The sequence below is a fragment of the Meriones unguiculatus genome, chromosome 7, assembly GCF_030254825.1.
Source record: "Meriones unguiculatus strain TT.TT164.6M chromosome 7, Bangor_MerUng_6.1, whole genome shotgun sequence".
NCBI lineage: Eukaryota > Metazoa > Chordata > Mammalia > Rodentia > Muridae > Meriones > Meriones unguiculatus.
In genome coordinates, this window is record NC_083355.1 from 12720749 (window position 1) to 12734041 (window position 13293).

Genomic DNA, 13293 nt, shown 5'->3' on the forward strand with positions numbered 1-13293 from the left:
TTGAGAAGGCAAAGGTTTGATAGTTGTCTCAGTCTGGAGAATCCACAGCGGAGAAGAGGGTCATTACTGAGAACAGGGGAATTCTTGGCCCCTGTTTGCCCTAAGCAGAGGCAAACGCCCACTGAGCATGAGAATAGGGACTGTTAGGTTGGCAGGTGTCCCCGAAAACAAGCTTCATCAGACGACGGCCATTGGTTAGTAAGGCTGCCCAGACCTGGGAGGATTTGGTCTCAGCCAGGAGCCAGGCTTAGTGTGTGTGGATGTATGTATGTATGTGTGTGAGTGTATTTTCAGTTCCTATACCTTGAGAGCATACAGAAAGTCAAGTGCATGTCTTTCCACCTCGCTGTGTCTTGCTAAAGAACATCCAGCTGTACAAGCAGAACCCTGGATAAAGGCTGGGCGCTGGTCTGCTTGAGAGCCCTGTTACACTCTGTGACCCTCTGCTTCATTTCCTCCACACCAGGAGGGGTTACACTGCCATCTAGTGCTGCTCATGGCAGGGCCACACTGTCACCCAATGGTGAGAGACAACACTTAATGCTGAAGAGCGTGCTCTTGGGCCTAGGAAGGAACCCAGCTCTATCATCTTGGTTGGCTACCAAGCCTTTCGGAACTTGAGTTTACTAACCTATAAGATGTGCCTAACATTAGTTCTGTAAGAGATTAATCAGGGTCATTTTTTTTAGAAATGTCCAGGACAATACACAACATGTGAGACCCTCTAAGGATAGCTCTCATTGTTAGCATCATAACATGTCATATTGTGAAGGGGATGGGTTTATGGGGGGTCTCATCTTTTACTTATGTCTATGTTATTGTTCTGTTTAGTTTCAGTTAAGGTTTAAAGTAAGCAAATGAAGTGATGGGTTTCATTAAGACACTTTCATGTATATATATATAGTATATACATACATTATTCTCTGTTCTTATTCATCACCTCCCCTACTACCCTCCCATCCCCCTTTGACCATCTCTTACTCATCTTCCTCCATCAAATAATGCCCTATTGTGCTTTCATATCTTTATAGACATCTGATCCCATTTAGGGTACTGAATTTAGGCCCCTCTGTCCTTCTTCCTTCTCATGCTTCTATACTGGGAGAAGGTGGAGGAGGAGCAAGAGGAAAGTCACTCCATTTCAGCTCCCCTGCCTCTGTTTTGGGAACTGCATTGGTCACATGGGTATGCATGCTAGTCTTTGAAAATAAGGCAGAAATGTGACTCCCGGGTATTAGATGCCATGAGTTGCTAAGATCCCAACCCAGTCTTCACTGAGCAGAACCCGTGTGCTCCCACCAGCAGGGACGGCTTTCTTCCTGTGGTTCTCCATGTGATGGTGGCTGGCAGAGGATAGCGCAGCCTTCATGTGCACTGATGGCGCCCTCTGTCATGCATGGGGCTGAAATGCATCTTACCTAGTCCCAGCCTGGAGACTCACATGCATGAAGGAGGCACAGAATAACAAGGCCATCCCTGTTAGTGGATGAAGCTGGTCCACAGGGAGGGGAAACTCATGCAAAGACACACAGCTTGAACATAGTGAAACTGGGATGGGAACCCAGTTTCCCAAGTCCTGCCTGATGGACGCCAATGCCCACCATGTGGTTTGTAGAAGCTTTATTGAGGTCTGGAGATAATAATCAGTTTTATTTCTCATGTTGCAAAACCAAAACAGAGAAATCTAGCTCTTTGCCCAAAGCAGCTCAGTTAGGATTGTGGTTCAGAATTTAGGTCAGCACCTCTCCTCTCGTCACCCAGCCCAAGTACTGCACCCAGCTGCTTCCATCACCCAGCCAAGTACTGCATCCAGGATCACCTATAGGTAGAGGGCCTGATGCCAGCACTGAAGTTCTCACTCTTAGAATGCCGTTGGCGGATCTAATGTTCTGTTGCTGTCTTATAGTTCTTTACTCTGAGGGTTGGAGAGATAGCTTGGTTATGTAAGCATCCGGGGTGGGTGCTTGTCATCTCAGCGCTAGGGAGGCAGAGACAGGAGGGTCCCCGAGTCTCACTGGACAGCCAGCCTATAAGGGACCCTGTCCTTAAAAAAATCAAGGTGGATGGCACTTGAGTGACGACACCCCAAGTTGACTTTTGGCCTTCACACATATGTTCTCTCTGCCTCTCTCTCTCTCTCTCTCTCTCTCTCTCTCTCAAGTTCTTTACTTTCTTTATCTTGGCATTTTTATTTTGCACTGGACCCCTCCCTGTTCAGGAAATACCAGGCAGATAAATGTCTGCTCAGTTAATCTCGGCCTCAGATCCTGGATCCCCCGACAGCTGCCCGCTCTCTCTTTTTCTGTGCACTTTGCACTAACAACTTCACTTTCTAGATTTATCTGTTTGCAACTTCTGACCACTCCACCTCCACCCGACCCCTGCTCTCGGCGCCTGGCCTGGGTCCTCCCTGTCTTTTCAGCTAGTGTTCCACTTTCCTCCTGTCCTCAAACTCCTACCAGACTGCCTCATTGCCAGCTCTCTGCTGCTCTGTTTTCTGGCTCTCTCTTCTGTCCGGCAGGACTCCATTGCTCCTCAGGCATAGCGCTAACCTCTCTAGCCTCCCCCTGACAATCATCCCCAGCCTCTGAAGGCCATGAGATGTGTAACTAATCTGACTCCATTCGGGAAATGCTCACAAGAAGAAAAAACAGGTTGTTAGAGTATCAGGAATGGAGAACTGTCAGAGTCTTCAGGTGGAATATTCTTAGCGTGGGGAAGGATATTCCTCTAAGTGGGAGCGTAAAGGCTTCGTGCCAGGAGAGCCCGTGTCCAAGAGAAGAGTAGCTTACCCATGTGATTTCCAGGGTTAAAAAAAAAATTTCTTCGTCCTAGTCTGTCTCCAGGTGGTTTTCTCTGAACTGCATAGAGCGTGTGGGCGTGTGTATTTTTAATAACATTAGCATGATGTTTTTCATGACCTTTTGGCTAAGTGGTAATAATATTGATAGTGGGTTTACAAGCACAAGTTAAACAGACAAAACAAAGCCCCACATGCTTCCTGGTTAAATTTGAATTTCGGAAAGACAGTGACAATGTCTTTCAGTGTAGCTGTGTCCTGACGATTGCCTGGAACAGTATTGTGTCTTGTAATGAGAACTGCCACCGCACCCCACATGGGTCATATTTCAGCAACAGTATGTTAGCCCTAACTGATGGCATTAAACATTGAATCTCTGCAATATGCTCATGCATGTTACCCTGCTTAACGCCCCCCACTTTCCTTTTATAAATGAGAAACCAAAGACTTTCAGATGCCAAAAATCTGTCCAAGATCATCTACCCAGTAATGTACAAAACCAAGATTTCAACTTTTGTCTGGACCGAGAGCCTATGCACTTCCCCGAGCTACCCCCATTTCACATGTCAGATCGCCCCCACCCTTTAGAAAAGTCTGGAACCCTTTCCCTGCACCGCCTCATTCTTGTACACATTTCATCACCCATATGTCTCGCTCTGCACACAGGATACATGCGTGTCACTCCTGAGGTGTCCACTCCCATGGACAGGTATGCGTGCAGCTAGAATGAAGAGCTGAGATGCACCTGGACAGGCCAAGAGAGGAATGAGGATGCTTGGGTCTAAGTCTGGAAACTTAGAGCACCAACGTGATGCCACAAGTGGAGAGCTTACACCGGGAGACTTTGTTTGGGTTGGCCGTGGTGGTGCATGTCTTTACCTGTGCGTTTGAAGCCAGCCTGGTCTAAGTTCCAGGTCAGCCAGGGATGTATCCTAGGACCCCATCTCAAAACATACAAAGTTTGTTTTATGCACTGAACTACTGAAAGTGGTCTATAAAATTATGCTCAGGTTACATGTAGAAGGTATAAATGAAGTCTATCAGTTGATTTTCTGGTTCTACTTTGGTTCCATCCTCTAGCTGTCTCTATCATGTCTGGGTAGATTTCCAAAGATCTGAAAAAAAAAAATATCTGAGATCAGAACTGCTTACAGTTTGCATTGTTTGGACTATGCAGTCCCCACCCCCGCGTTAGGGAGTGCACTGAAGGCTGGGCCCCAGAAATTGACTGGTAATTCTGGGAACCAGAAGAAAGACAAAAAGCCATCCCAGAGGCAGAGTTCTGAAAAGATGGTGAAAGTAAAGGCAAAGCAAGTGAATGAAGTGTAAAAAGAACGAAAATTCTGAAGATGAAGACGGTGGCCCCACAGGGAGTTACCAGAGGTAGAAATGAAGCGTGTGTGTGCGGCTGTCGCTTCCAACAGCAGCTCCCTGTGGGGCCCAGAGAACCACAGGACAGCCACGGTGCTGCTCCTTTCTTCTTTGTGGTGCCCTGAGGACCCTGAGCCCCAAGGCTGGCTATGGGGCAATAGAAGGTGGGATGTTTCATGTAGGCCCTAGGTCCTCTGAGAGAGGGCGCCTAAGATACAGCACTTGCTGTGGGTTGGCCTTTGCATGGTTAGGGTATTGTGTTCTCTGTGTTCCTATCTCATCTCGTGGTCGAGGCCTTTGTTCTCTTGGCTTTCATTACAAGTAAAATGCTGGACAGCCATTCTGTTCTGCAGCATTCCTAGCTCAAGGCAAAGAAAGGGCTGTGGCAAAGAGCAGGGAAAGTGGAGAGAAGCAATAGACACAATGGTTTTCTGCTTTTCATGGCTCACTCCTAGGCCTTGCGTATTGCAGAGGTGGATTTGAGTTTTGGTTGAGCCAGTGATTGGCCAGGAGCTCCTGTGGCAGGCATTACCACCAACAGCCATCCAGATCTGTGGTCTTCTCAGCATGGAATCAGTTGTGAAATTGTTCTCCTTTAAGCTTTTTAATAGTACAAAGAAGCATACGTTGCTTTGCGTTTGCTAAGGGGGAAATGCTGTGTAAGAGTCCAGCTCCTGTTTCAGCAGAGATTCTAGATCATTAGCCACTATTCACATAATTATCCCAACAAGCCCGTAACAGGAGCATCTGATTATTTTGAATGAAGTTCTACTCTGGTCCCAGGGCCCCTTTCTTTCCAAACTGCATGTCTTCTAAAACAAAGCCCTATGCTGAGAGAAAAAGGGAGCAAGATCAGCTGTGATTGCACTACATCAGTGACTCTCGACCTGTAGGTTGTGACCCCTTGGAGGAGTGTGTCAAATGGCCCTTTTCACAGAGATCACCTGCCATGGTTATGAAGCAACAACAAAAATAATTTTATGGCTGGGGGTCGCTACAACACGAAGAACTGTATTAAAGGGTCCTAGCATTAGGAAGGTTGAGAGCTGCGGCTCTGGACTGTCTGCTGAGTGCTTTTAGAGTTTTTAAGAAGCTGTCAGACAGTCTCTCTTTCCAAGATCCTAAGCACACCAGAACTATCATCGATTTGGTATTTGTCAAGGGTCTACCCTGAGTCAGGTGAGATTCTAAAGGAAGCGCCAGTGTTCTGATGGTGGCATATATGTTGTAAAATACAGTCACGTAAATGAAACGTGATGCTCTATGAAGGAGAAGGTCAGACGTGGCAGCTCACAACTGAAAGCCCTACCTCAGCTCTACTTAGATCACTCCCTTCAACTTTGCACGGCCACAGTAACCATCCATAGGTCTCCTGTGAAAAGCCATCCAAAATGATCCAAAATGATATCCCACATGAATGAGAGAGGAGAGCTGTGTTCTGTACTTTCCGTATTGGGTCTTGGGAGCTTCCAGACCTCTGAGCCAATGGACCAGTGGCTCCCTTTTCAGTGTCTAAGGAGAAGCATACGTGTGAAGCTACTCGTAATGAAATTTGGCTTAATTCAGCAGCAGCAATATTAGGCAGGCGGGAGTTACGAGGTCCAGCTTTTAGGATTAGAGTCAGCACCAAACGACCCTCGCACATAACCGACTCTCAGGAAACCAAGATTTGGGTTCCCACAGTCCCAACCTCAAAGGATTGTGTGGGGCTGAGAGGTGGCACCCAAGAAAGCCTGTTCTGTGGATTGTAGACTGGGAGATTTCAGCTGCAGATTGATCCAAATGTCCCAGTAGCTTCTAAGAGCCTAAATGGGAAGCCTGTCTTGGAGCCATTCTTTCTCTGTTTACTCAGGAAGTCCAGAGAGAGGGCACCCTGTGGCTGAATCCTAGCTTGAACCTGAACTTGCTTTGATAGCTTCCATGAGGGCGTGGGAGCCAGTGGGATCTCCCCACATTACAACCCACATTATAACTCTGACTTGCTGTGGGGTTCATTTTTATATTTTTAATTGTCCACTTTGTTTTTAGAAACATGGCTGTTATTTATTTTTTTCCATTTGTGATGTCAGTCAAATTGTTATGAGTGCCTGAGAGTGATTCAAAATTGTTCAAAACGTTCAAGGTCCTCTTTCTATGTCTTAGTGAGAGGTGGCTTCCAATTATCAGCAGTTTTTACCTATTTCTTTATTGTGTGTGTAGATCATACCTTCCATGGGGCCTTAGGGTTCCCATTCCTATGACACAATACCACAACAAAATGCAACATGGGGAGGAAAGGGTTTGTTTCAGCTTATGACTCCCAGGCAAACAATCCATCACTGTGGGGAGTCAAGGCAGGAATATGGAGGCAGGAACTGAAGCAGAAGCCATGGGGGAGTGCTTGCATTCCACGACCCCCATCCCAGGGCTGGCACTGCCCACAGTGGGCTGCCCCCCCCCGCCAATCATTAGTTAAGTAGCTGTCCTACAGGCTTATCCCTGGGCAGTCTTGTAGATGTATTGTCTCGATTGTGTACCCTCCACTCAGATAACTCTAGCCCGTGTCGAATCGGCAGGTCAGAGGGCGATTTTGTGGAGCTGGTTTTCTCCTTCCACTTTTATGTGGGGTCTAGGGACCAAACTCAGGTTGTCAGGCTTGCGAGGTAAGGACTTCACATCTGCCAAGCCATCTCCTCAGCCTAAGTTTCCCTCTTCATCTCCTGCCTTTCAAGCTGTTTCTGTAGACACGATGGGAGAGCAAGGCCAGCCCCAAACTTGGTCTTTAGTTCACCTTGGTTTTTAGGATTAAAGTTACAGTGGTAAATAGTTCTTCCCTGGCTACGGTTCCACGGAGCTGGGTGGAGATGGCAGAGATGGGGAGATGGCACTTGTAAACTATGAAAAGATGAGCAGTTTTCTCACAGGCAGTGGTTTGTTTTTTTTTTTTTTTATTTTTCAAATGGACATTTGAACTGTACGGATTTAATGGCACCAATTTAATGGTTTTTCTTCTTTGTTTTGCAGAAACAAACAATCACTGCTGTCAGAAAAGAGGTAATTAGTCTCCCAGTTTCCAGTGAAGCTTGATTTCAAAATCTTCTAACAAATTATGTGTGCTTTGGCTTCGTGCTCTGCACTCGGTAATGAAATGAAGTCCATGTGTAACATTCAGACCATTGTTTCCAAATTAATGGACAGCAAGGGGTCCTTGGTAAGGTCTCAGTGGGGCAGATGCTGGGGCTTGAGATGTGAAATGTCCCTTGAAGCCACACATCTGAGGGATGGTCAGAGAGGGCTGTGAGAGCAGACGCTGTCATGTCCACACCCCTAGGCTGGAACCTGCTCTTACAAATCCATCTGGAGTCTTTTCCATGTGACAAGCTACCTACTTTGGCCAATCTCTGCAGGGTTTAAGCATGTATCTCCAGATCTTACTTTAATACTCCTTGGGACACATTTTTCCCCAGTTGTTGGCTTTCCTCAAACAGACACTTGATGGGTTAAGTAGAATACTAAGTAGCGGTCCGAGGTGTGGGCCTGAGCCCGGTTGTCACTGAGGCAGCTGACTTGAAGATGTAGGTTACACTGTTGGTAGGGATAAGTGGCCTCATGGATAATGTCAGAGTCAGCTGTGCTCAAGGACAGGAAGCTGGAGAGTATTTAATTATGTTTATTGCTGCTATGACAAAATACTGACAAAAGCAACCCAAGGTTGGAAGGGTTAATCCTGGCTCACAGTTTTAGGGGACACAGTCCACCATGGGAGTCACAGCAGCAAGAGCACAAGGCAGCTGGCCACATGGCATCCACAGTGCAGGAGCAGAGAGATGAATGCAGCTGCCTAGTCCTCTTTTTCTCCAGTCCTGGGCCCCAGCCAATGGTCTGGTGGTCTTCACCTTTAGGGTGGATCCTCCCATCTCAATCCAGTCTAGAAACCCTCTCATAGAGATGCCAGGAGGTTTGTCTACCAAGTGGTCCCAGATCCTGTCAGGCTGACAGTCACGGTTAATAATCACACATGTGGTCTAACAACCGTCTCTCTTCCAGATCATGTATTACCAACAGGCCTTAATGAGGTCCACAGTGAAGTCTTCAGTGTCCCTCGGAGGGTAAGTTCCTGGTTTGTCTTCTACAGCATGGGCAACAGGTGTGCAAGGGGATGTCTGCTTTAAGTCAAACATGGCAAGCCATGTGCGGATTGACTTCAGGTTCCAGGGAACCGTGTTATGTTAGTGCATATTTCCAATGTTAGGTCACGGGTCAGGAGTTGCTTTAATGAAATCTTAATCGTTTGAGTTTACCAATGAAGACCTGGGAGCCAGATGCTGGGGTAAAAGCCTGCTAGCTCAGAGAGACCAAGAAAGCACCCAGCTGACCTTCTTCCTCAGCCGATATCCCAGAAGGAAAAGTGAAGCCTCTCAAAACAAAAACAAAAACAAAAACAAAAACCCTTAGGTTCACTGTCTTTTCCCTTCTACTTCCTGTGCATCTCTCTGTCTTCCTCCTGACTTCCTCTTACTCTCAATGGTTTTTTCTTATGTTCACTCCCTGTCGACTGGTTGCTTGCTCTGCCTCTTGACCTATGGTTGACTTTATTTAATCCTATTTACAATAGTCAAGCAAAAAGCTCTTGTACTAAAGGTGTGTGCTAGGGATGAGCCACACCACAACCAGAAACAGGATTTGTTTGTTGTTTGTTTGTTTCAGTAAACAGCACAATCTTGGGTTCAGAGTGTGCTCAAATATTTGGCAACAGTTAGGTTCTCATAAAAATCTTCAAATAGCTTTTAAACTTTCCCAAATTCGTTTTTTTTTTTTTTTTTTTTTTTTTTTTTTTTTTTTTTTAATGTGCCATCTTCCCTGAAAGCATGTCTATGGATGTGGACAGAGTTTGTGGCCCAAACAACCCGTGGTTCTTCTTCACACACAGAGAAGGGCACTGCCTCTATCTCAGACACCAGGAAATGCGTTAACTTAGAAGGTCCCACCTAACTTGGGGCCAAAGGGTTTGGGCAGTGAATTGAAGTTCCCGGACACAGGAATTATCCTTTCAGAAGTGGAGTCCAAAGGGTCAGTGGCCTTGGCTCATCTGTGGCAATTGCAGCTTCTAAGATGGACACCAAGACACAGACAAACTCTGTCAGCCTTGGAATCTTCTGATGACACGTGATAAGGCCAGATTTGCACTAGGGACTGAAAACTGACAAAGGAACAGGACTGGGAGAAAAGGGCCCTACTTCCCAGGTACAGTAGGACAGATCTTTCCAAATAGCTGCCCATCCCTGAGCTGTCGCACATTTTTCTGAGAAGGCAGTGATGTGCATGTGATTAAATCAATGCCAGATGAGAGGGAGAGCTGGCCAATTAGGCCATGCAGTCGCCTTGTCTCCCAGGGCTGTGTTTCTAGGAAAGCCTTCTTCTCTCTGCTTTTCAGAATTGTCAAGTACAGCGAGCAGTTCTCGTCCAATGATGCCATCATGTCAGGCTGCCTTCCAAGCAATCCTTGGATAACAGATGACACCCAGTTCTGGGATCTAAATGCAAAACTGTATGTACTGGGGTTTTAACAAATCTGTATGTGTGTAGCTACATGTATTCATGTAGATGGAGGCCTTAGGTTAAGATCAGGTGTCTACCTTTGCCCATCTATGCTGTTTATTGGGGCATGGTCTCTCACTGAACCTGTACTTCTCCAGTTCTGGCTAGCCTCGCTAGCTAGCTTTCCCGGGGGGGAGGGATCCCAGCTCTGCCTCCTAAGGGAGGAGCTTACAGGGGGCTACCACACCCGCTTAGTTTTCTTGTGGGTTCTGGAAATCCAAACTGGTCTTCGCACTTACCTGGCAAAACACTTTACCACTGAGCCATCTCCCCAGCCCGGAAATGTGCTTCATTTTGGGATGGTTTGTGACTCAGTCGCTAGAGTGCCTAGAATTCATGAAGCCCGGGCTTCAACCCGCAACAGAGCGTGATGATGGTGCATGCCTGTAAGCCCAGCACTTGGGAGGCAGGAGGATCAGACACCCAAGTTGCCTGAGCTACATAGCAAGTTCAAAGCCAACATGGTGTACATGGGGCCCTGTCTCAAGTTTTTTTTTTTTTTTTTTTCTTTTTCCTTTTTGAGTTGTAATTCGTATGTCATACAATTTAGCCATTTAAAGCAATTAAGCTGAGAATAATGGAGTCACTACAGTTGTTCTTTAAAAGAAACCTGCACCCGTTAGCTGTCGCCTCGTCTCCTGCAAATCCTTCACTCCCCCTAGCTCCTCCCTAGATGACCAATAGTCCGTGTGCTTTCTGATTATCTGTATTCCCCTACTCTGGATTTGTTCTATGAAATCACAGGATGTGTGGTCTTTGATTAGGCATGTTCCGTGTTGTGGCCCAAATCAGTATTTCATTTCAGTTGTGGATAAATGACATTCCTTGTGTGAATATGGCACATACACACACCCATTTGGCCACATTGTAACTGTCATGAGTAATTCAGTTACAGACATGTAAGTTCAGGGTAAAGGGGAAGTCTTGGTGAGTGACAGGTGTCCAGCTGGTGGCTGTGACTGCAGCGTCTCTCACCCGCCTATCTCTGGGATTCTATCCTGGTCTGAAGGTAGCAGCCTGATCCTTAATGGATTCTTTCTACACGGGCCCAATTCTTCTCCTCTGAAGATTTTTTTTGGCACAGGGATCCGCAGGGCAGCTCTGGGAGGCCACCTATTGGGTGTGAACTCCAGAGGACTCGGAGGCTAGTAAGTGGCTGCTTGGAGAGAGTGTCTATACAGAGGTTAAGGAGTAAGGCAAAACTGAGAGTAGGTGGACTTTGGCTAAGGACTGCACAAAGGTTGGTGAGGCGGATGCCTATCACTCTCACCCAGGCCACTGCTGAGTACAGCCCCCTCCCCCCCGGCCCTCCCACCCCATCTCCCAAGGATGGTTGTGTTTATCCATCCTCCTCTTGCAGGGTGGAAGTCCCAACCAAGATGCGGGTCGAGAGATGGGCCTTCAACTTCAGTGAGCTGATTCGAGACCCCAAGGGCCGGCAGAGCTTTCAGTACTTCCTCAAGAAGGAATTCAGTGGTGAGTTCTCTTTTCCTCCCTCCCTTCTCTCCCTCCTCTCTGATTCATGTACTCAGGCTAGCCTTGAACTCTCTGGGTAGCTGAAAGTGATGGTTAACTCTTCTTTTTTTTTTTTTTTTAAGATTTTATTTATTATTTGTACAGTGTTTTGCCTATACACCAGAAGAGGGCACCAGATCTCACTATAGATGGTTGTGAGCCACCATGTGGTTGCTGGGAATTGAACTCAGGAACAACCAGTGCTATTAACCTCTGAGCCATCTCTCCAGCCCCAACATTTAACTTTCGATTTTTCTGACTCTACCTCCCAAGTGCTGGGGCTGCAGGCATGAGACACTCTACTTGGCTTATAGAGCCCTGAGGCTCGAATCCAGGGCTTGGTGGATGCTGGGCAGATACTCTAGCAACTAAGTGGCCTCTCCAGCATGAGTTTTTTGTTTTGTTTTTGTTTTTTAAGCACTCTCCCTTTAATATCCAGCCTAGGCTTTTAGGAGTTTCACAGCCGGCGCTTGCATACCTTGTGAAGGCTTTTAAACAAGGCCTCTTGTTTTCCCAGGTGTAAGACTCCTACCTGGGTCCAGGTCCTTCCTTTACCATAGGCTCAGAAAGGTACTGCAATTGGGGGAAGGGGAAATTATATCTTCTCTAAAATTACATTAGCCTAACTCATATTTCCCAAGATTCCATCTTTTTGGCTTCCCTCACTTCATTGCTCAGAGTTCCTCTAACCCACTTCCCTGACCTCTGGCTCTCCACCCTCTCAAGTACAGCTTCAGAGTCAGGAAGCTGAACAAGCTAGCTTCCCCAACTCCTCTGCCAGCCCTGTTGCCTTTAACTTAGACGTCCTTCAGAGTCAACCAACCATGGATGTGTATAATACATTATATAACTTATTATATACATTATATTATATATAATTTATTATTGTCATATATAATTTATTTTGTTTTTACTTTATATGTATGGATACTTTGACAACATATACATCTGTGTACCATGTGCGTGCAGTGCCCATAGAGGCCAGAAGGGGCATCATATTCCCCAGAACTGTAGTTACAGAAAGTTGTAAGCCACCATATGGGTGCTGGAAATCGAACCTGGCTCCTCTGGAAGAGCAATAAGTGCTCTTAACCACTGAGCCATCTCCCAGTCCTGCAGGGATGCCTCTAAACCCGTGTTTACCTGGACCCAGCCCAGGGGTGGAGTGGGTTGCAATGGCTGTGGTCTGGAAAGCTCCCCAGGGGATCTGAGGCACACAGTGTAACCTCCAGCCCTGTTTTCCTTCAAGCCTTCAGAGGAGGTGGACTTTAGTGGAGGAGGGTCTGTCTCTAAGTGTCTCATCCACAGCAACATCCGGGAACACGACCAGGCCAGATTAGAACCAATTACACATCCAATCTCTTTGCCACCTCTGCTGAAGTGTTGGCTTTTGTGGGATTCATTTATCTGTTTGTAGATTCTCATCACTGGGGAGCTGCCTGATTGGGTTTGGGGCTCCAGGGCTTATTACCTTAAAGCAGCTAGTCTGTGGACCTGCCCTGAAGCAAATTGTACTGGACGTGCCTTTAGTCTGGATGGCGGCCCAACACTGCGCATTGCATTAGAACATGGATCGCTGTGAATCATTCTTTCTAAACAAGCCTAATTGCATAATACAATAACCCTCAAAAAAGATCTATGGGAAAAGTAATGTGCGCTGAAGTGTCCAGCGACTAAGTGGAAACGGTGCCATCTAGTGGCGAGTCGAGGGCATGCCAAGCTTCACCCACTCATTCTTCGGCAATAGCATTCAGAAAATTTCCCTTGCATCTTTGAAACAATATTATTGACAGTTTCCTCAGGAGATTCAGAAGGATTCGTGTGTGAACAGGAACTAGAAACCATAGCTTTTCTTAGTTAATTAAAAACTTAAAAATTTTAGGTATGACCCTTATGAAATGCATCCCCCTTTAAAATGTAGTTTCACGTAACCCAGGTTGACCTCAAATTCACTGTGTAGCCAAGGATGACCCCAACATCCAAATCCTCCCATATGTTTCCCAAGTGTTCTTATTCTTTTTTTGTTATGT

At 46.5% G+C, this 13293-nt stretch overlaps 1 protein-coding gene across 2 annotated transcripts in view; it reads left to right on the forward strand.

Annotated features, from left to right (window-relative positions):
• The window catches only part of Rgs9 (regulator of G protein signaling 9), a 68978-nt gene that overhangs the window by 35791 nt on the left and 19894 nt on the right, over positions 1-13293 (forward strand). For both annotated transcript variants that reach the window (XM_060386499.1, XM_021647725.2), the window contains exons 10-13: positions 7175-7204; positions 8198-8259; positions 9585-9698; positions 11109-11224. In XM_060386499.1, the coding sequence (XP_060242482.1) occupies positions 7175-7204; positions 8198-8259; positions 9585-9698; positions 11109-11224 (322 nt within the window). The remainder of the gene's footprint in view (positions 1-7174; positions 7205-8197; positions 8260-9584; positions 9699-11108; positions 11225-13293) is intronic.